General features: G+C 42.8%; 1 protein-coding gene across 2 annotated transcripts in view; it reads right to left on the bottom strand.

The window, feature by feature from the left end:
* Positions 1 to 10,207: 10,207 nt before the first annotated feature.
* LOC106608611 (ubiquitin carboxyl-terminal hydrolase 53) overlaps positions 10,208 to 19,331 on the bottom strand; it is a 60,976-nt gene continuing 51,852 nt past the window's right edge. Inside the window, exons 15-17 of one of the 2 annotated variants that reach the window (XM_014206643.3) lie at positions 13,727 to 13,796; positions 12,736 to 13,517; positions 10,208 to 12,490 (exon numbers count right to left, since the gene is read on the bottom strand). In XM_014206643.3, coding sequence (XP_014062118.2) covers positions 12,414 to 12,490; positions 12,736 to 13,517; positions 13,727 to 13,796 — 929 coding nt within the window. In that variant the 3' untranslated portion in view covers positions 10,208 to 12,413. The remainder of the gene's footprint in view (positions 12,491 to 12,735; positions 13,518 to 13,726; positions 13,797 to 19,331) is intronic. The other variant, XM_014206644.3, reaches the window with a different exon arrangement.

Below are 19,331 nucleotides of genomic sequence, written 5' to 3'. Positions count from 1 at the left end.
AGGTCTACCATTATTGTTACTTCTGTGAACTTTCATTATCCTCCCTCATAAGAGAGAGAAATTAGAAAATATCTTTAAAATGTGTGTTTTTGGTAATGGAATTACAAGGCACAAGGCAATATTTCTTACATTTACAGAAGGTAAACAATTTCTAAGAACCCTTTTCCATCTGTTTATCCATAAATCAAAGCCTTAACTTATGCTTAATTTTTTATATGTAAAATGGTTGAAAAAATGTATTCTTGCCTTAATTTCCCCAAAATGTAGACTCTTAGATTTAATTTGACATGCTCCTATAAACTTCACATGTTGGTGGCCATGGGTCATTTTCGATGGACATGCCCAGTAGTAGAATATACAAGGTTCAATTTCAAAATTTGATTGTGCATCAGCAGTTTTTCTCTTGTTCTGACAGTCACTCAATTAGCCGATGTCAGCTAGCATTTTTCAGATTTGGAAGTTAGTCTAGCGGCAAGCTATTAGTGGTCGAATTACAGACCAGGGGGCGGCCATTGATCATCAGATATCATATTAAAAACTGAAAATATTGGACTCCACCCTATGGCAAAATGTGTAGAATTGCAGGAAATTTGCTGTAAAACTGCAAGAAAAGTTATTTCCACCTCACGGCAAAATGTGTAGAATTGCCGGAAATGTGTAGAATTGCACAAAACTTTGTTCAGGGCTCTGACTGCATGCGTAGAATTGGATATGGGTACACAGACCCGAGAACCACTGCGGCCCCTCATGATGAGTTAAGATTTGTTTGAGGCCCCCAACCCCAACCATCCCAGGGATATATAGTAAACAATTTAAAACCTGAAGCCACACCAAACAAGCTAAAAACGTGGAATAGCACAACACAGTGTACCGTATAAGGGTAACCTGTGGTACAGTGGCAGACATATAATCCAGGTAATATCCAACAAATCTATCACCTCGATTCTAGAAATAGAAATCCTTCCATTTTAAAATGTGTTCCTCTCTTTTCCTTTCCTCTTTAACATGAATGGCGAATAAGGGTGGGGCAGTCAATGTCCCTTCTGTCGAGACTCAAAGACACACAGCTATATGAAGGTTAAAGCGTGAGTTGTCCGAGTGCTGGCCTGAGCAACGACGACCGAGCTCGGTCGTGAACAATTTTGCAAGTGGTTTTAAAAAAGACTGTGTCTACCAGGGTCAAAGTGCTAATACGTTAACACTGTTTGACCGCTTTGAGAGGGAAAAGGAGGAAGATTATTAACGGTCGAGAGAGAGAAAAATAATGCGTTTCAGCTTCGCAAGGGATTAAACCCTTCAAATGGCAATTAAACAGTGCTTCGCCAGTCCCAGAGAGCAAAAGTTAAAAGCACGGCAGTTTATTCATGAAAGCCCCTGATAGCCAATACACTGTTTTGTCTTCTCTCTTGCTCCCTACCTTTTTTTCTGTCACTCTAATCCACATATTTTTGCTAAAAGCCCACTAGTGTCTGAGCTTTGGCCCTGCAAAATGTCAATTAACCTGCCAATGGAAATCAGGGTGGCCTGACCCGAGTGTTCTTCCAACCAAAGGTTTGCCACCGCCTTCAAGAAGCTTCACCGTGACTAAATATGAACGTAGACCTGGCAGCTTGGCCTTGTGGGAAACGCCAACACGTTGCCACCATGATTGGCATTTTATTCTCTCTCAAGACATTGTTTCTTGTCAATGTATGTGTCTGTGTCACAGTCATTGCATTGGTCTCGTTTCATGCATGCAAGTGGGAAAGGCACGTGTGCATGTGGTGTAAATGGGAATCTACATAGAAGGGAAATGTCAAACAGTATATCACTGCCCCCTAGTGTTGAACTAAGGACTTTGACATGACATGTCCGAGACACCGTATACAGGGAGCTTCCTATTTATTAAGAGACTTCAAAGTGACTTCATATGATAAAATAAATACTGTTCCTTTGTTCCATATCGTAATATGGTAAAGAATCAGCCAACTCAACTTTCAGAGGGCAAGTAACAACAAGATAAAGATCTGACCCAAGTCAGATTTAAACATGTTCAGTCTTTCAATGAACACCCATCAACACCCATCAACAAATACAGCAAACATGTATCAGAATATGCAGCATCTCATTCTACAACATATAACCTGAGGAAGGTTGCTGGAGAGAGCTTCTTCGGTTCGTGGTCTCAAACCTCCAGCCTAGCCTCCAGTCTGCTCTCTCTGTGTACTCCATTAAGCCACCCTCTCAAATCTCAACATTTGGTAAATCCCTGGAACAGACTACACCCCTACCACTTCACTTCCCCAACCCGCCCAGTTTTTTTAAATCTTCCAAAGCAATCAGATTCCACACGTTCTACTGCCCCAAATTAGAGGCGTCTTTATATAATCCGGTTCCTACTACAGAGGCCTGGGGGCTTTGTGTTTGTGTGTGTGCGTGTTTGCGTGTGTGTGTATATGTAGAGAGAGACAGATATGGCACAGAAACTAGAGGAGGATGTGATGGAAGGATGAGGACAGGAGGGAGAGGGAGGCAGAGTGAGAGAAGGGGTACATTTATCAAGGGGAAAGAGATTAAGCGAGGTTGACAGAGTAAGGAATCACATGGAGATGTGTGGTGAGAGAGGGAGAGGGGGAAAGGAGAAAGAGATAGAAGAAAGCGAGAGAGAGGGGGAAATGACAAAGCAGAAGCCTGCCTCTGACAGTGTGCTCAGCCTGGCTGATGGCTCCTAATGAAGTAAGCCAGCTGCGGAGGACGAGCCGCCCTGACAGGAAGCGAGACAGAGGAGGGAACACATACACGCATAACTCTCGGAGTCAGCCAAGACTCAAACACCCAAACTCTGTGTGTGACAAACAACCCATGCAATCAGGAGTAGACTGCTACCCAGATGGCAGAAATGATAGAAAGGGCCACCTTAGCTCCTTTGGGTTTGCCATGTTACGTCTCACCAATAGGTGTTTTGTGATCACCAGGTGAGTTTGGGAGTGCAAGAAATTCATCACAAGAGCCACCTAAATCAATTAATTGTGACGTCTCGTATTTATACCCATCAATTGCGATTTCAACCATTCCATTGACAGAGTTGATATTATTGATGACACCGAATCACTCGGCTCAGGAACTTTGCAAAGGCATCATCTCTCCTCTTCTCCTTCTCAAACGAAAAGTAGTCAGCTGGCACCGTCAGTTTGTTTTTAGTCAAATAATGGTCGACTACCTCGCGGCACTGACCTGGAAATAGGAACAGAGAGATTGGAGAGAAGAAGTGAGCCGTGCAATTTCCATCCAGCCTCCTTCTCTTCGAGGCGCGAATGGAGATAGTCCCGGGATCAATACCCTATTTCTGCATAGAAATTGTGCGGGGATGGTAGACTAATTAGCTATGATTAGTAAAATGGTCTGTAGTCGAGAGACTCTGCAATTACTACAGCAAATAACGATCTATACATTTATTAATTACGTTTGAGGCTGATTGCATGAGGGATTAATGAGATTAGGGGGCTTTATCTTGTAGAGGAAATGTCTTTTTGTGAGACTTATATCTTTAATTAACCTGCCTGTTATGGATTCTGTGATAGTTTTGGGTAGACAGGTATTGAGGAGATGTGCAAGGGCATTGGTTTTTGTTATCCTCTGCTGCCCTCTAAAGGACAAGAGAAGGAGAATAGCCTAATGTAGTTTCTTCTGACCTTATCAAATACATTTTTATTTGTTTATTTGTGAATACAACCAGCCATACAACAGGTGTAGAATATAACGTGAAATTATTACTAATGATGGAGGGAAGGTTAAAAGAGGAATAAAAGAGTGAAGACCATTTTAAAAAAGGCCAGTGATATTTAGAGAAAATATTTCATGCTTATCGGCTGGAAGCCCTTTTACTTTGTTGAAGCACATTTGACAGTGATTACAGCCTTAAGTCTTCTTGGGTATGACGCTACAAGCTTGGCACACCTGTATTCGGGGAGTTTCTCCCATTTTTCTCTGCAGATCCTCTCAAGCTCTGTCAGGTTGGATGGGGAGCGTCGCTGCACAGCTATTTTCAGGTCTCTCCAGAGATGTTCGATCTGGTTCAAGTCCGGGCTCTGGCTGTGCCACTCAAGGACATTCAGAGACTTGTCCCAAAGCCACTACTGTGTTGTCTTGGCTGTGTGCTTAGGGTTGTTGTCCTGTTGGAAGGTGAACCTTTGCCTCAGTCTGAGGTCCTGAACACTCTGGAGCAGGTTTTCATCAAGGATCTCTCTCTACTTTGCTCTGTTCATCTCTCCCTTGATCCTGACTAGTCTCCCAGTCCCTACCGCTGAAAAACATACCACAGCATGATGCTGCCACCACCATGCTTCACCGTAGGGATGGTATTGGCCAGGTGATGAGGGGTGCCTGCTTTCCTTCAGACGTGACGCTTGGCATTTAGGGCAAAGAGTTCAATCTTGGTTTCATTAGATGAGAGAATCTTCTTTCTCATGGTCTGAGAGTCTTTAGGTGCCTCCAAGCGGGCTGTCATGTGCCTTATACAGAGGAGTGGCTTCCGTCTGGCCACTCTACCATAAAGGCCTGATTGGTGTAGTGCTGCAGAGATGGTGGTCCTTCTGTAAGTTTCTCCCATCTCCACAGAGGAACTCTGGAGCTCTGTCAGAGTGACTATCGGGTTCTGGTCACCTCCCTGACTAAAGCCTTTCTCCCCCGATTGCTCAGTTTGGCTGGGCGGCCAGCTTTAGGAAGAGTCTTGGTGGTTCCAAACTTCTTCCATTTAAGAATGGGATGCCATGGTGTTCTTGGGGACCTTCAATGCTGCCAAAATATTCTGGTAACCTTCCCAGATCTGTGCCTCGACACAATTCTGTCTCGGAGCTCTACTTGGTTTTTGCTCTGACATGCACTGTCAACTGTGGGACCTTATATAGAAAGGTGTGTGCCTTTCCAAATCATGTCCAAATAATTGAATTTACCACAGGTGTACTCAATTGAAGTTGTGGAAACATCTCAAGGATGATCAATGGAAACAGGATCTGAGCTCAATTTTGAGTCTCATAGCAAAGGGTCTGAATACTTATCTAAATAAGGTATCTGTATGTAAACTTAACTCCATCCATATTTCTGCGGAGTTAAGTTGATACGAGTGTCAGCGGAGGGAAGCCAATTACATTGAGTCACTATCAGTCGATACTTGTAAAAATGTAAATTATTTATGTACCTTTGTTTGTCCTGTGCACCTGTATTCCTTTCTTTGGGTGCTGAAATCTGTAGTTTTGGATAAATGTAACATTTTACGCGACCTCTGCCAAAGGAGCCTTTGTCAACAGAGAAGCAGCATACCGTAGTTGCATGGAAGATTTTACAGTTTTAGCAGGAGATGCATAGAATGCCATTTTTTATAAAAATCAGGACAAGCACAGGTAAACAGAAAGTGTTAAATAATATATTTTGAAGAATGTATTGAGTTGTAAGTCACTAACTTCCTGCTCCTTTGGAAAACAGTTGATTACCGGGTGCAATTTGACAGTCATTTTTTTTATTTTATCTACAGAGAAAGCACCCAAAGAAAATCTTGCGTTTACTCTGGACAAACATAGGTTAATTACAAGGTAAGCATTAAAGAATCAACATTTTACAAGTGACTCGATGTAATTGGTGGTACACGCAGCACGCTAGAACTCTGTATGGAAAAATTGGCGCTCTTAATGAATAAACTGCTGTAATCTAGCTAGAGCTACATTGAGTTAGACTAGCTGCAAGCACACAGTGTGACAGTGCTGTTATTGTTGGGTTATATCTGTTGTATTGTGATATGTCATTCATTGCTTTCGTTCTGTAAACGTTACTTGAGTTTGAGATAAAGAACAACATGGTTGATTAGAAATCGCCATCACGGAGTTATCGTTCTAAACACAACAGACACTATTCAGAGTAAACTCTCTTTGGGGACAACGTCAAGTTAGCGCAAGCCTGGGTATCGGGGGAGCTGTTGCACCTGCTTAATAAGTGGTGGCTCGCTTGCTCTCCAGACCACGTCCCGTCTTGGTAGCGCACCGGCTGGGGAGTGTCTTTGCCCATAAATTAATGGAGCCTTGAGTTAGCGCTTCATCAAAGTGGACCTTCCTTTGTCAAGTGTTTAGTCTGTTAATTAGCTGAGGGACCAGTCCATCTGGTGACCAAAACCCCCATCACCTACCTGTTTCCCTCCCTATTGGATCATTCTGCAGCTGTTTGTGGCCAATGCAGTGACCTTTGGATGGGGGAATTGTGGGGCTTGACACTCACACCTGTGTTTGAATGTGCAGCATTTCCCAGGCGAATTATGAGTACTATGATACTAGAACTCTCGAAAGTCGGGTATAAACCAAATGTTATAGTCGTTCTGTAATCAATTGTCAAGGCCATGCTTAAATCCCATTGAAGCTGGTTAAATAATGTCTGCAATTCAGTCATATATAAAAACGCCCTAATCCCTTTACATGTTTCATGATCCCTCACACATGCATAAAGATCGCAGAATTCACATGACGTCATTGCTTTACGACTATCCATTGAGTTTTTAAACTATGGCGTACGACACGGTTAAATCAGCCAATAAATCAGCACAATCAACTTTTTTTTAAATTTTCTTCTAATTAGTGGCGTCTTGAAGCAAAAATTGGGATCATGTATACTGTGCTAATGACCATTTAAAAAAAGAGTAACGTAGAGGAATTTACAATGCGGCAAATTTAGCAAAAGGAGGAATTTGTGGTAAGTGCATGGAGCCGCCGTGTTAATGCACAAGATTGCAAGTCCCATTAACGCCACAAGATGGTGCAATGTCCTTAGGAGTGCACATTGGCTGTACATGTTATCACTCGAAGATCTATAGAGGTCACCAGTCGTGTACTCTTTCGTTTCTCATTGGCTCCGTGATTTACAGCCATTTGTGATTTGTGATACAACAGAATTCTTCTGTACATAAATCATCGCACAAGCACAATGGTGCTGTAAACATTTTTGTGCGGAAAAACTATTATATAAAAAAAATGTTTTTTTTATGTCATTTAGCAGACGCTCTTATCTAGAGCGATTTACAGGAGCAATTACGGTTAAGTGCCTTGCTCAAGGGCACATTGACAGATTTTTCACCTAGTTAGCTCGGGGATTCAAACCAGCAACCTTTCAGTTATTCGCCCAACGCTCTTAACCACTAGGTTACCTGTTGTGAAATTCATTGTATGTAAGTTGTGCATACGGGGCCATGATGTGAGGCTACAGTACATCACTACACATCCAATGGTATGACAAACAATGTGAGGTGCACATTGAAACCCCAGTTGTTTCTCCGTCCTCCCAAAGTGTGCACATGGCTACTCCCACTTGCCCATGCCTCCTCCAATCCAATGCTTTTAGATTTTTGGAAAGTAGTAAACCAGTGTACACTTTAGGAGAAAGGAGATATTACGTGGACACACACCCTGTAGACACACTGCCTATAGAAAGTTTACACCCCTTTGAATTTCTTCACATTTTATTGTAGTAAAGTGGGATTAAAATTGATTTGTCATTTTTTGTCAACCTCATCCACAGCATAATTATTAACTTGACCATGCTTAAATATATATTCAATGTCTGATTTCTATTGTTACCCAACTACCAATCACTGCCCTTCTTTGAGGCTTTCGAAAAGCTCCCTGGTCCTTGTCGTTAAATCGGTGCTTGAAATTCAATACTTGACTGAGGAACCTTAAAGATATTGTACTGTATTTATGTGGGACATAAGATGGGGTAGTCATAAAGAAATGATATCAACCCCTACTATTTCACACAGATTTAGCCAATATCATTTATGTGATTTGTTAAGCTAGATTTTACTTCTGAGCTAATTTAGGTTTGGGGTGAATACTTATGCAACAACTATATTTATTAAATTATACATACAAAGAAATGTGTAGAATTGTATTTTCACTTTAACATTGAGTATTTTGTGTAGATCAATGACAAAAAAATTACAATATTTATTTTAATCTTGCTTTGTAACGCAACAAAATGTGAATAAAAGTTCAACGGGGTGTAGACTTTCTATAGGCACGGTTTGTCTTCCAAATCCAGAGGTTTACCTTAATCTAGATGGTAGCAGAGCTTCACGTTTCCAAGCCTCCAGCCAACACTGCACTGCCTCTAACTTCACTTGTTCTGCATGTATCACTTAAAAGTTCATTGCAGCAGTTTTTTTTTCTCAATATCAAATCATTTCTGGGTAACAATTAAGTACCTTGCTGTGGTTGTTTTCAATTAAAATGGTAAAAAAAAATAACTATATAGCTTCTTAGAAAAATGCTACTTCTCAAGCAAGAATTTTTTGCCAGGACTGTCTGGTAGTGGTCAGAGGGGCCTAATTGGAGTGATGTCACCAGGGGGTCGAAACCCCCAAACTAGGCAATATTTTCAAACAGCTCCTTACACTAAAAGTGCATTATCATAATTGTCACAATTTTAGTGTTATCATAGTGTAGAAATCTAAAACACGGGAAAATCAAGTTTTACACTGCACTGCCTCTAACTTCACTTAACTCCATGTATCATTTTACTGTGGGCTTCCTATTTACTCTTCCAGTACAATGTAAACTCTTTCAAAGATAATTCATAAAAATCCAAATAACTTCACAGATATTAATTGTAAAGGGTTTAAACACTGTTTCCCATGCTTGTTCAATGAACCATAAACAATTAATGAACATGCACCTGTGGAACGGTCATTAAGACACTAACAGCTTACAGACGGTAGGCAATTAAGGTCACAGTTATGAAATCTTAGGACACTAAAGAGGCCTTTCTACTGACTTTGAAAAACACCAAAAGAAAGATGACCAGGGTCCCTGATCATCTGCGTGAACGTGCCTTATGCCTCCTTGCAGCATGCCTGAGGACTGCAGATGTGGCCATGGCAATACATTTCAATGTCCGTACTGTGAAACAGCGCTGCAGGGAGACAGGACAGACAGCCAATTGTCCTCGCAGTGGCAGACCACGTGTAACACCTGCACAGGATCAGTACATCCGAACATCACACCTGCGGGACAGGTACAGGATGGCAACAACAACTTCCCGAGTTACACCAGGAACGCACAATCCCTCCATCAGTGCTCAGACTGTCCACAACAGGCTGAGAGAGGCTGGACTGAGGGCGTGTAGGCCTGTTCTCACCAGACATCACCGGCAACAGCGTCGCCTATGGGCACAAACCCACCGTCGCTGGACCAGACAGGACTGGCAAAAAGTGCTCTTCACTGACGAGTCCCGGTTTTGTCTCACCAGGGGTGATGGTTGGATTCGCGTTTATCGTAGAAGGAATGAGCGTTACACCGAGGCAGGTACTCTAGAGCGGGATCGATTTGGAGGTGGAGGGTCCGTCATGGTCTGGGGCGGTGTGTCACAGGATCATCGGACACAGCTTGTTGTCATTGCAGGCAATCTCAACGCTGTGCGTTACAGGGAGGACATCCTCCTCCCTCATGTGGTCCCCTTCCTGCAGGCTCTTCCTGACATGACCCTCCAGCATGACAATGCCACCAGCCATACTGCTCGTTCTGTGTGTGATTTCCTGCAAGACAGGAATGTCAGTGTTCTGCCATGGCTAGTAAAGAGCCCGGATCTCAATCCCATTGAGCACATCTGGGACCTGTTGGATCAGAGGGTGAGAGCAAGGGCCATTCCCCCCAGAAATGTCCAGGAACTTGCAGGTGCCTTGGTGGAAGTGTGGGGTAACATCTCACAGCAAGAACTGGCAAATCTGGTGCAGTTCATGAGGAGATGCACTGCAGTACATAATGCAGCTGGTGGCCTCACCAGATACTGACTGTTACTTTTGATTTTGACCCCCACCCCCCCTCCCCCCCTTTGTTCAGGGACACATTATTCCATTTCTGTTAGTCACATGTCTGTGGAACTTGTTCAGCTTATGTCTCAGTTGTTGAATCTTATGTTCATACAAATATTTAGACGTTATGTTTGCTTAAAATAAACGCAGTTGACAGTGAAAGCACGTTTCTTTTTTTGTTTACATCTTTGTAGACTTGTTTGATTACATTTACCCTAATCTTTCGTGTACAGGCATAGTCATAAAATAGTCATTTGTGAGATTTAGGTTCAGGTTTGCAGAGATTATATTTACCCCAAGTAGGCTATAATTCTGGATATTATAATTATGTACATTAATAATGTTATATGAGAATAACTGGTTTAGAAAAAACTTGGACATGGCTATGGTTAAATATAATTATTTATTAAACAACTGTTAATCAAAAATGAAATTGAATGTTAAAAAAAACATCTAGAAAAATTACATATTGTACAAATAACGGCTCCTATTTCAACTTGATGACATAGAAAACTAGAAAGGCACTGTGCAGTGAAGTCTGCCAAGCAATATATTAAAACATTTACAACAAAAATTACTTTTTTACAGCATCACTAGAATGGTCCACCATGAAAAAAAATGACATAGCATGTACATGTAGGCAATGTTGTGATAATCTCTGGGGGTCAAACTAGAACAATACCTGAAGAAAAACAGGCCTTTTTTACTTCACTCTTAAAATCCTTACTTAATATCCAGTACTCAATCCATTCTTGAGGTTTTGGTTCAAGTTTAGGTAAATCAAAAACAGACCTGCGTCAAATTCATATTTCAAATACTTACAAGTTTGAGGTGGGTTGGATTTAGCTTGGAGTTTAAACTTTTGGAACTAATTCAAATTGGTTCCATTGTACAGGAACATCTAAATGAAACACTGAATGAATTTGACATGTGTTTGATCCAGGAGACAAATATACAGAAGCATGGTTTGACAACATGAAAAGTAACGTACCTTTAACACACTGCCCAGTATGTGACAGGAGAAACATTAAAAGAGCAAACAATGAGGCTTATATCTGGAAAGGAGTGTGAGAGGCGATCTGAACTGGGGATAGAAAGCCATACAAAACACTGCAGCGAATTGTCAGGGGTGCATTTGTTAGTGCAAACCATTTAACAAAAATGTGTGTTTCTTATTGAACAAGTTCAGGTTAGTCCCTCCCAGTTTCATCCATTTGGTTCCTAGTGAATACACCCCTGGGATGGCAGGGTTGAAAAGGCAGCTTAGAATATACACCAGATACCAATGACTTGAGATGCTTCTCTCCTAACAATTATTAAAAAGAGGTCCAATGTAGCTGTTTTTATCTCAATATAAAATTATTTGTGGGTAACAATTAAGTACCTTACTGCAATTTGTTTTTCATTAAAATGTTCAAAAAGAAAAAAATAGCTTCTTAGGAAAGAGCAATTTCTCAAGCAAGATTTTTGATAGGACTGTATGGGAGTGCTCCGAGTGGGGAGGGGGAAACTGAAAACTAGCTGTTATTGGCAGAGAGGTTTGGAACTCTTTTGAATTGGTCGATCAACTCATTTCTGCCTGGTGATGTCAACAGGCAGGTCAAAACTCAATCTCACCACAACAGGCTGGCATTTCAGGCAGTCTTTTCAAACAGCTATTACACAAAAATTATATTAGAATTTTCACAATTTAACAGTATTATTCCAACCTCAGTGTGGAAATATATACTGTATAAAACACAGGAAAAGCAAGTTTGACTGCACTGGGCCTTTAAAACACTAATTCAACCTCAGACTGGAACTGATTCACCCAACACCAGGTGCCTCTGTGGCCACATAGGGAGACCCTTGGGACTTATTTTAAAGTAGTGCTCCTACAAAAACAATGCATAAGTGTACACAAACTAAATCTCCCTTATTCCATGACTGCATCAACACTGGACATTAAAAGTAAAAACCTGCTCAAGGCGTATTTACCTCAACTTGTTACATAGGCAGAAGTTGCGCAGTCACTGTAGAACAATGAAATTACCATAATTTGAGAAATAAATACAAGCATTTCATAGATTTTATGGCTAAAGTGTAAATTGGTTAGAGATGAGTTAGTCATTGTTACATATAGTTTATTTGATCATCTCTGGAGGGGAAAAGTGGTTTCGTGGGAGACATTCTTCAGTGAGCCAACCTGTGAATGACCTTGGAAGTAAGTTCGAGCAGGTCCCTGCATCGACCAAGAACCATCCTAGGTTTGCATCCTCTTTCGTAATTTATTTTTGGCTTTCTACTGTGCAAATCCACAATTACTGCTGCTGCCATCTAGTGGCCACAATCACAATCACATGAAGACCGTTCTGCAGGCATGGCGTAAGACTCCTGAGACTACTGCTGAACTGAAGAGTACTCTTCAGACTTTTACTGCCTCTGGGAGTTACCAATCTCTTTGGCATTCCAGATTCATGTCTGTCTTTTGATATGACATCTCTACAAGCAAATAAGCATCACTGTAAGAGGATTCAAAACTTGTAGAAGGAGATTACATTTTTTCTAACTGTGGCTTTCGTACCAGGCCCCTTCAACAGTAGAATTTCCATCATAGAAACCCATGTTCATCAAGTCCTTTGGGTGTTACAGGATTCCATTTAGCTATAGTTTTACTGGAGTAGTAACCTACGAAAGACAAGGGACATATATTAGAATACGCCAAGAAAACATATTATTCACCCCTGTAATAGACTTCTAATTAAAGTTTTTATAACATTTATTGATGACCCAAAAAATCTATAGTAGGAAACATGCTTTCACTTTGGTCACACTAAAACTACAAATAGTGACATGGGTTTGACCACAAACAACTAGGGCTCCAAGTGTCTTCCACTTTACGTGGCAAATGATCTACAGAGAGCTCCAGTTACCTGATTCAGGCTGGCTCTTGGGGGGCTCTGTAGGTTGGGCCTCTGGGATGGGGAGTCCCCCCTCTCCCAGGTCGCTCTCACCAGACGACACGTGTTGTTCGCCGCCTTTAGCGTTCGTCATCATGTACAGGGCGGGCCTCTGGTGGTATTTTGCCCGGTATGTGTCTGTCATACAATTGTCCACAGAGAAGTAGGTAGTGGGGAGGCCTATAGGTAGAACCATCTCCCCTGTCACCGGGGAGTCTAGGTCGTCAGTGTCGTCCCCTGGCATTGAACTGGGAAACTTCTCCTCTCCGCTCTCACTGGCCGACAGATCGTTCCGGTCCTGGTCCGACGAGCCTGACTTGGAGCTAGCGTCCGATGAGAGCTTGTGCTCGGCTGGCGTCTCAATCCACCTGCGGAGGATGGTTTGGGAGAGTATCGGCCCGTTTTTGGCCTCGTTCCTGGCGCTTGTGCAAATGGGCTCCTGGAGCTGGGGAGCGCGGAAGCCCGACTGGTCTGTCAACCGGTGGACGTTGGTCTTGGGAGGGAGAAGCGGGGCCAGGATGTGGTAGTGGGGCTGGGGGGAGTGGTCTTTGGTTACCAGGGGCTTGGTCTCATCCTGTTCGGAGAAGGAGCCGGCTAGGTCGTCATAGCTGTTCCACTCTGAGCTGCTGGTTTTGGGCAGGTATGGGGGAATAGGGCTGACCGGGCTGGGGCTGCCATCGATGTTATCCTCCTGCTCGTCATCCAGACCTTCCGTCCTTTCCAGAATTCCATGCGTATATCGGAAGGCTCTTCTTCTGTCGCAAGGAGAATAGGACATACATCAATATATTTTCAAACTTGAAGGAAAACAATCTATCCAGAATAAGATTTAATACTTTATCACAAGCATCAATACTGGCACATCAAAATGGGTCAATAGTTTCCATTACTTTTCAGTTATAGTAAAGAATGAAAGAAAGAAACCTTTCACTCTACTGAAAGTAGTACAATGATCATGCTTTACCTTTGTGAACTTGGACTCAATTTTAGGAGATGTGCGTCTTGCAAGTCTGGAAACTTTGCTGGGTGTTCACCTGGAATAGATTAATACATTCATTAGATTTGGTAAAATTCTACTAATTTGCTAAAGCATTTGACATACCCTGCATAAGGTATGAATTTCTTGCTATTATAAGACTGATTATAGTTGGCATATGTTCCTCTATATCTAGTAAAACATACAAAACACAAACAAAACGCTTAGCACAAAACACTTAGAAACACTGCCCTATTCTGAATCAAGTACCAAAAATGACTTCTCAAAATACATTTTCAAACCTTACCCTCACTGACACACACAAACTTCAAAAATATTGCTGTGCCTCTGCTTTGATCCCATGTTCAAACAGGGTCCCAGAGTTTCCCTGCCCATCTCTAGCACAGACATGTTATCTAACTGGGGTCATGTTAAGGGCCTAGCCAGGTGTTGGGGGAAGAGGTATCAAAGTAGAGCGGCAGTCTGGTAGAGTGCCCTCGGGCCCCCTGTGTACCACTGTCTGATCCGGCATGAGCGAGGCTGAGGCCCCTCAAAGGGAGCCGGAGCTGAAGTACCAAGCCGATGCCCATTTGCTAGCCTTCAGGTTAACGATGCTAGTCCTTGCTAACGCAAAGTGAGAACTTAAACAAAAATATAAACGCAACATGTAACAATTTAAAAGATTTGAATGAGTTACAGTTCATAAGAAAATCTGTAAATGTAAATAAATTCATTAGGCCCTAATCTATGTATTTGCCATGACTGCGAATGCAGATATGCATCGGTTGTTCACAGATACCTTTAAAACAAAGTAGGGGCGTGGATAAGAAGACAGTCAGCATTTGATGTGACCACCATTAGCCTCATGCAGCGCGACACATCTCCTTCACATAGAGTTGATCAGGCTGTTGATTGTGGCCTGTAGACTGTTGTCCTATTCCTCTTCAATGGCTGTGCGAAGTTGCAGTATATTGGCGAGATCCAGAGCATCCCAAACAGGCTCAACGGGTGACATGTCAGGCAAGTATGCAGGCCATGGAAGAAATGGCACATTTTCAGTTTCCAGGAATTGTATACAGATCCTTGCAACATGGGGCCGTGCGTTATCATGCTGAAACATGAGGTGATAGCGATGGATAAATGGCCCAACAATGGGCCTCAGGATCTTGTCACGGTATCTCTGTGCATTCAAACTGCCATGGATAAAACTGCCATTGTTTTCGTTGTCCGTAGCTTATGCCTGCCTATACCACAACCCCACCATGCAACACTCTGTTCACAACGTTGACAATAGTAAACCGCTCTCCCACAAGACACCATACACACTGTCTGCAATCTGCACGGTACAGTTGAAAGCGGGATTCATCTGTGAAGTGCACATTTCTCCAGCGTGCCAGTGGCCATCGAAGGTGAACATTTGCCCACTGAAGTCGGTTACGATGCCGAAGTGCGGTCAAGACGCTGGTGAGGAAGACGAGCATGCAGATGAGCTTCCCTATGACGGTTTCTGACAGTTTTGGCAGAAATTCTTCGGTTGTGCAAACTCAGTTTCATCAGCTGTCAGACTGGATGGTCTCAGCTCTGGTGGACATTCCTGCAGTCAGCATGCCAATTGCACGCTCCCTCAAAACTTGGGACATCTGTGGCACTGTGTTGTGTGACAAAACTGAACTTTTTAGTGGCCTTTTGTCCCCAGCGCAAGGTGCACCTGTGTAATGATCATGCTGTTTAATCAGCATCTTGATATGCCACACCTGTCAGGTGGATGGATTATCTTGGCAAAGGAGAAATGCTCGCTAACAGGGATGTAAGCAAATTTGTGCACAAAATTTGAGAGAAATAATATTTTGTGCATATGGAAAATGTCTGGGATCTTTTACTTCACTTCATGAAACATGGGACCAACAATTTACATTTTTGTTCAGTGTATAAGCACACTGACAAGTTGGGTGTGTTTTCAGCACTGTGGCGGGTTTTGAACAGCTGACTGGGTTGGAGACGTGAGCGAGTGGCTTAGGATATCTGTGGCGCGTCAGCACACTCGACTTTCCCCCTTTCCTTTTTTTTTTTGCACTCTCCGCAGGAGCATTACTGTCTAAATCCCTTCTGCTGGCATGCTATTATTACGCTGGGATCGGACTCCAGAGTCCAGGCTCTGTTGTCATTCTTTTTCCTCGCCCTCCCCTCGCTGCGTGTTTTTAAGCCGCTAAATCCGTGTGGCGATTCTCAATTTGATGCTGTTGATTTGTAATGTGGACAAGCAACCCAAACAATATGAATATGAAAAACAAAGCGGGGATGCAGTTTACAGCCCTCCACTACATTGCTCCATACTGTAGCAAATCCTCGCTCTTTTTTTACGGTCGCGTGGGCTGTTGCCAAGAGAAAACCTGAGGGACTGGGGAGCGTAGCTGCTGTATAACAAAACAGCAAGGCGGCTGCGGTCACTGCTTACAGAGATGCCTCTTGTCGCACTTTAAAAATCACAAAATGTTTCAGACATCAGCAATCAGATTCATATCTAATCAATGGCTGAATAATCTCTTAAGTGATTAACGGCAGAGTCAGGATCACTAATAGCATTGTGGTGCACTTTTCCCTTAGTGTTACAAAGATAACCATAAGAGACCCATTGAGGTAGGGTGCATTAATAAAGTCATGTGGTTTTGGTTAATTTCATAGAAGTTAGGGGCACCGCAAGTTCAATAGTATAGTTCAAAAACTGTGGCTAACAGTTGCATTAAGTTGCTTGTGCTGGCAGAAGAAACAATATGGGTAAGCTTGGGTCCTTATTGAATCAAAACCGCTAATATATACAAATTTAAACAATATTTCCTCACGACGACACTTAAAATGCATTTGTTTACTGGATGAATCCAAATGAGAACATACACTTTGAAACCCAGTTACTCTTTGATTGACTATGGCCTCTGGTGTTGTTGTGTACGTCATTCAGTATTTAGTGTTCCAGCGGTGACGGTTTTGAAGATACCATTTCTGTGGACCTAAATCACTGATCCCATTTCAGTGAATGGGACTACACAGAGCAGCCGAAAAGGACACCTTCTCATGTGCCGAAAGCCATTCAAATCATCATCTCACAGTAGTGATGTCATTTTGTTTCAAAAGCTCTACCATCATAGCTCAGCATCTTTATGTGAGCTTCAGATTATTTTGCAAATATCATCCGTGTCGTCACGAACTCCAACCTCTCCCAGGTTTTTTTATGATGACACCAGAATGTTTTGACAGCTCTTTGAACGTCTTAAATAGCTGTGTTGATGCAACAAAATGAGGCAACGTCAGACGTTTCAATTTTAAGATTGCCGAGCCAAGATTTGTAGACCTCAGGGTTTTTTGCTGATCTGCAGTCCTTCAAAATCTGCAACATCAATCATACTTGCATTCAGTTTCTTGTGTGAATCAATTATGGGAGGAGAAAAAAAGTTAACCATGGTAAAAATATAGAGCTTTCGATAAATCTAAACGTGAACTGATGGTGGTCAAAGTGATCAGGGGACAAAAAAAACTGCCAAGAGTATTTATTGACATCTAATAAATGGTTCCTCTTCCAGCTTGAAACCCCAATAGCACACAGATCAGAGGAATATAACTCAAGCTGGTATGGATGGCAGGGACACAAAGATATAGGATCTCGCAAGCTTATGACTCTTCGCGTTGCTCAGATTCAGTTTTAAACTCAACTTCTGTACTTCAAAACATTAATAAATCATTTCAATATGATAATCCTCTGGGGTGTCAACTCCACATTTACTTAGGCAGTTTGTTCAAATTCAATTATGAAATAATGGACCATTTGGCCACTAAGTAATTTCATTTCAAAATCATTAGGAATTTCGTACAATATTTGAGTTTGTTATTAAAAGAGTTTGAACGGGATCTTAAGCACCTACACATGTGTAACGTATTGTACAAATTATAATTTGTAAAGTATTATACGAATTACAGGAAGAAAAAAAAATCTTATTGTTTTCAGAATGTAACATATGAAAAGGATGGCGTTGTACACAATTTTGACTCACGATCACTACTTTCAAAACTACTAGCTGAAATTATACAAAACCTTTCTAGCATCACTTTAACCCCCAACCCTGTCCATATTGTCCATAAATCCCATCATCACTCAACGTAATCCATCCACTCTGTATGGTTTATAGGTGTGTTGATGAGACCCTGGTCTAAGAACATTAAACCTAAAAAGGCCCGATATTAATGTGTACTCTATCTGAGGGCGTTAACACAAAGGTTAACACATAAGTCACTGGCTTGTTAAGTGGTGTCAATGGGCTAGCTAAGCCTGGGAGCGTGGGAGCATTACAACACAGCTCCCAATCCGCCATAGGCTTCGTCCCCTATATACACTGCTCAAAAAAATAAAGTGAACACTTAAACAACACAATGTAACTCCAAGTCAGTCACACTTCTGTGAAATCAAACTGTCCACTTAGGAAGCAACACTGATTGACAATAAATTTCACATGCTGTTGTGCAAATGGAATAGACAACAGGTGGAAATTATAGGCAATTAGCAAGACACCCCCAATAAAGGAGTGGTTTTGCAGGTGGGGACCACAGACCACTTCTCAGTTCCTATGCTTCCTGGCTGATGTTTTGGTCACTTTTGAATGCTGGCGGTGCTTTCACTCTAGTGGTAGCATGATACGGAGTCTACAACCCACACAAGTGGCTCAGGTAGTGCAGCTCATCCAGGATGGCACATCAATGCGAGCTGTGGCAAGAAGGTTTGCTGTGTCTGTCAGCGTAGTGTCCAGAGCATGGAGGCACTACCAGGAGACAGGCCAGTACATCAGGAGACGTGGAGGAGGCCGTAGGAGGGCAACAACCCAGCAGCAGGACCGCTACCTCCGCCTTTGTGCAAGGAGGAGCACTGCCAGAGCCCTGCAAAATGACCTCCAGCAGGCCACAAATGTGCATGTGTCTGCTCAAACGGTCAGAAACAGACTCCATGAGGGTGGTATGAGGGCCCAACGTCCCCAGGTGGGGGTTGTGCTTACAGCCCAACACCATGCAGGACGTTTGGCATTTGCCAGAGAACACCAAGATTGCCAAATTCGCCACTGGCGCCCTGTGCTCTTCACAGATGAAAGCAGGTTCACACTGAGCACATGTGACAGACGTGACAGAGTCTGGAGACGCCGTGGAGAACATTCTGCTGCCTGCAACATCCTCCAGCATGACCGGTTTTGCGGTGGATCAGTCATGGTGTGGGGTGGCATTTCTTTGGGGGGCCGCACAGCCCTCCATGTGCTCGCCAGAGGTAGCCTGACTGCCATTAGGTACCGAGATGAGATCCTCAGACCCCTCGTGAGACCATATGCTGGTGCGATTGGCCCTGGGTTCCTCCTAATGCAAGACAATGCTAGACCTCATGTGGCTGGAGTGTGTCAGCAGTTCCTGCAAGAGGAAGGCATTGATGCTATGGACTGGCCCGCCCGTTCCCCAGACCTGAATCCAATTGAGCACATCTGGGACATCATTTCTCACTCCATCCACTAACGCCACGTTGCACCACAGACTGTCCAGGAGTTGGCGGATGCTTTAGTCCAGGTCT

This window comes from Salmo salar, chromosome 07 (assembly GCF_965601325.2).
Source record: "Salmo salar chromosome 07, fSalSal1, whole genome shotgun sequence".
Classification (NCBI taxonomy): Eukaryota; Metazoa; Chordata; class Actinopteri; order Salmoniformes; family Salmonidae; genus Salmo; species Salmo salar.
Note: the sequence above shows the minus strand (reverse complement) of the source record. Positions and strands in the feature narration are given on the sequence as shown.